Source organism: Arachis hypogaea, chromosome 3 (genome assembly GCF_003086295.3).
Source record: "Arachis hypogaea cultivar Tifrunner chromosome 3, arahy.Tifrunner.gnm2.J5K5, whole genome shotgun sequence".
In the NCBI taxonomy this organism is placed as follows: domain Eukaryota; kingdom Viridiplantae; phylum Streptophyta; class Magnoliopsida; order Fabales; family Fabaceae; genus Arachis; species Arachis hypogaea.
In genome coordinates this window covers 136,117,829-136,122,075 of record NC_092038.1, presented here as the reverse complement: position 1 = coordinate 136,122,075, position 4,247 = coordinate 136,117,829, and the positions used below count along the sequence as shown (strand labels likewise).

The 4,247-nt window shown below is 31.7% G+C and overlaps 1 protein-coding gene across 1 annotated transcript; it reads left to right on the top strand.

The window, feature by feature from the left end:
* Positions 1-2,462: 2,462 nt before the first annotated feature.
* On the top strand, positions 2,463-3,425 carry LOC112734182 (probable calcium-binding protein CML25). Its single transcript, XM_025783406.3, has one exon. It carries the CDS (start codon positions 2,531-2,533, stop codon positions 3,251-3,253), a length of 723 nt encoding a protein of 240 aa, XP_025639191.1. The 5' UTR covers positions 2,463-2,530; the 3' UTR covers positions 3,254-3,425.
* The last annotated feature ends 822 nt before the right edge of the window (positions 3,426-4,247 follow it).

Genomic DNA, 4,247 nt, shown 5'->3' with positions numbered 1-4,247 from the left:
TATTATAATCAACAATTAATTTAAAATTGTGTTGTTTTTTTTCGATTATAACGCATCTGATAGTATGATATTTTATACAAAATATTTTTAAAATACATCCAAAATCTTGCCAACTTTAATAATACAATATAAACGTTAATAATACAATTAATGTATTTATTTTCGATTCGATAAAATGCATATAATATTTATTATTTTAACTATTAGTTAGATTTTTTTCTATACTTATTTGAATAATAACGTTTTCAAAATTATTATAATCAACAATTAATTTAAGTTGTTTATTATTTATAAAAAATATCTAACATATATTATCATGGTATTTTTTGGAATTTTTATTACTTGTTTGAGCATTAATAATTATTTATCTTAATTTTTTTATTGATGTTATTGGTGGGTATTTTAGATAATGGTTGGAAATAGTTTATTTCGTAAATTTATTACACATTTAAAATAATACAATCAAACTTATAATATTGCTAGAACACATCCAAAAATCTATCAAATAGCACAAGATTTTTTTTTGGTCTTACTGATCCAAACTGTTTAACCAAATGGACACTTGGTTATTAATTTGCATATATTTTAATTAATTACAATTTTGTATTTTTCTAATATTATAATGACCATTATTTTATTTATAATATTAGACATCAACATGGCATTTGCTATAGACTTGAAGACGCAGCCGTCATCAGAAGAAATTCACTCATTTGATACCCATATTGATATAGACAGTATAAATATTTGTAATAGCTCAAGCAATTCTGCTAAGAAACTGAGTGCACGACTGAGGTAGTTGACATTTTTTTATTTGGAATTTTTTATAATGTATTAATTTATTCTTATGATATTTATGGCCGACTTTTTTTCTTGCATGCTAATTATAGGTTATATTTTAATATATATATTCCTGTGAACACATCCAAATATCCGAAATAATACAATCGAACTTATAATATTCCTGTGAACACATCCAAATATCCCAAATTTATTACACATTTAAAATAATACAATCGAACTTATAATATTGCTAGAACACATCCAAAAATCTATCAAATAGCACAAGATTTTTTTTCTTATGATATTTATGATATTTATGGCCGACTTTTTTTCTTGCATGCTAATTATAGGTTATATTTTAATATATATATTCCTGTGAACACATCCAAATATCCGAAATAATACAACCGAACTTATAATATATTCCTGTGAACACATCCAAATATCCCAAATTTATTACACATTTAAAATAATACAATCGAACTTATAATATTGCTAGAACACATCCAAAAATCTATCAAATAGCACAAGATTTTTTTTTGGTCTTACTGATCCAAACTGTTTAACCAAATGGACACTTGGTTATTAATTTGCATATATTTTAATTAATTACAATTTTGTGTTTTTCTAATATTATAATGACCATTATTTTATTTATAATATTAGACATCAACATGGCATTTGCTATAGACTTGAACACGCAGTCGTCATCAGAAGAAATTCACTCATTTGATTGATATGGACGATATAAATATTTGTAATAGCTCAAGCAATTCTGCTACAAAAACTGAGTGCACGACTGAGGTAGTTGACATTTTTTTATTTGAAATTTTTTATAATGTATTAATTTATTCTTATGATATTTATGGCCGACTTTTTTTCTTGCATGCTAATTATAGGTTATATTTTAATTATAGGTTATATTCTAATAAAATCAGCCATTTTATTCGGAATTTAATTTTCAAATTAATAAAAAAATCAAAACTTTATACAGAATAACACAAAAATTAGTGGTGTCAGAATAATCCAAACCTCAGTTAAGTCGCCGGCAACGACGATGGGCTTGAAAGGAGAGGAATGCAGCGTTGTGGATGTGCGCCGTGGTGGAGGAAGCGGTGACGCAGACGAACGGCAGCAGGGAGTGACTTCTCTAGGTTTAAGAGTGTGCGCCGCTGAGTTGCAGTTGTGCGTCTCTGGTTTTTGGATGTGGGGCGTCGACGATGAAGGCCAATGAGGACGGTGGTGCAGGCGCACTGCGGCAGGGGGTGAAGTCTCTGTGTCTTTATGACGTGTATTTAAATAATAATGTATTATTATATTAAATATATTAAATTTGAAACAGAAATTTAAAATTTAAATTTTAAATTTTAGTTTGATTTAATTTGTATTTTAAATATAGATTTAATTTTTAAAGATACTAAATCTATTTACAACTTTTTAGATGTATTTGTTTTAGTTTTTTTGAATTATTGTAAGAAATAGCTGAATATTATACCATTATTAAAGGATACCTAGTTGAACTGATGATTAATATATTCAACGTATTTATTAGAATCTTAAAAACTTTATGTTTTTATTCAATTTTTTTAGCTAACGATATCTTTAAAAATATTTGTGAATACTTGTTAGCAAGATCTTTAAAAAAAAAGATAAATTTAGAGAGAAAAATATAGTATAATAGAAAAGAAACAGAACATGTTAACTATATTTGTAAATTGTAACGGCTCCCGTTCCCAAATATAGCAAAATGACAGGCATTATGTCAAAAGAGATTGAAACCCCCACCCACTCACAAACACCATTAACATTTTTCCCAATCTCCTCATTTCTCTCCTTCCCAAACCCAACCGCAACAAAATCCCCTTTCATTCAAATTTTAATTAAAAATAAAAAACATAGAATCATGGGCCTAAGATCCCTGTTTAATCGCAACAAGGACCTGATCCCGTCATCCACGCCGTCACGATCCACCTCCATGTCGGTGCGGTCACGAACCCGCATGGCCGCCGAGCTCGAACAAGTCTTCCACAAATTCGACGTTAACGGCGACGGCAAGATCGACGCATCGGAGCTTGGAGCCATAATGGGAAGCCTGGGGCAAAAGGCGACGGAGCAAGAACTCATCAACATGCTCCGCGAGGTTGACGGCGACGGCGACGGTTACATCAGCCTCCAGGAGTTCATCGAGCTGAACACAAAGGGCGTGGATTCCGATGAGGTCCTTGAGAACCTGAAGGAGGCCTTCTCAGTGTTTGACATTGACGGCAACGGTTCCATCACGGCGGAGGAGCTTAACACCGTGATGAGGAGCCTCGGCGAGGAGTGCACGCTGGCAGAGTGCCGGAGGATGATCAGCGGCGTCGACAGCGACGGTGACGGCATGATCGATTTCGAAGAATTTAGGGTTATGATGATGATGGGTTCTCGCCACGACACCACCAACAGAGTTTTGCCTGATCCTGATTATTGAACGAATAACACTTCCTTTGTTGCCTCGCTGCTAATCTCGTCTAATTTCTTTCTCATTTTGCTTCTTTCTTTATTTTTGTATGGGAAAGATGCAAAAATAATGATGTTTATTAATGGGAAGAAGAGAACTACACATGTACATTTTAATCTTAAACACTTCTTCTGGATCCAAACCATCTCTTTTAAATATGTATTCTTTATGGATTTAGATATTATCACACATTTTAAAAGTATAATAATTAAAAAAAGTTTAAAATCTTTCTATATTAATGTTACTGGCCAAAATTTGGATCGAAGTCATTTTGATCAAAGATAGGGATGTGTCAATGTCATTTGGTATCGATCTTGACAAAAAAAAAATCTATAGTCGTCATTGAGATTCACGCAATTACTCATAGTAATTTCTAAGATTTCGATTTTTTCAATATAGTTCTCTAAATAGAGTTCCGAGCACCCAAATTGGTCCTGGCCATATTTCAGGTGGTGACTCATCACCGGAGCGCTGACATGGCCGCAGATTGCCACGCAGGAGGGGTCCAAAACGTCGTCGTTTTGGGTTTGGCGCCCTTAAAAGTAAAAAACGACGCCATTTAGATGTTATTTAGTATGAAAACAGTTTTCTCCCCCAACATAAACACTTCACTTCACTCGTCTTTTCTTATTAATTCATCATGTAAAACTTAACGGTATATCGTACTTTTATATACCGTTAACTGTAATAAGGTATTTATTTATGAAAGATCATTAAAGAGACAATAACTTTTAAAACAAAATTTCACTTATTTTATTAAGGTTTGTGGTAAATAGAAAATAATTGATACATATTATGTAAAAAATTAAATAATAACAAATGTTTCACTGTCCAAAACAACATCATCTTCGTACTCATATGACAGTAACAGAACACGTTATTATAAATAATCGAACTCATGGGTACTCCAATATCTGAAGAAATCAAACAAGTTATTCGAAGTATAAACTCCCATCGAGGCAAT

Bases quoted from the DNA above. Each gene is read 5' to 3' on its own strand.
- LOC112734182 (XM_025783406.3), top strand. From the start codon at position 2,531: ATGACAGGCATTATGTCAAAAGAGATTGAAACCCCCACCCACTCACAA.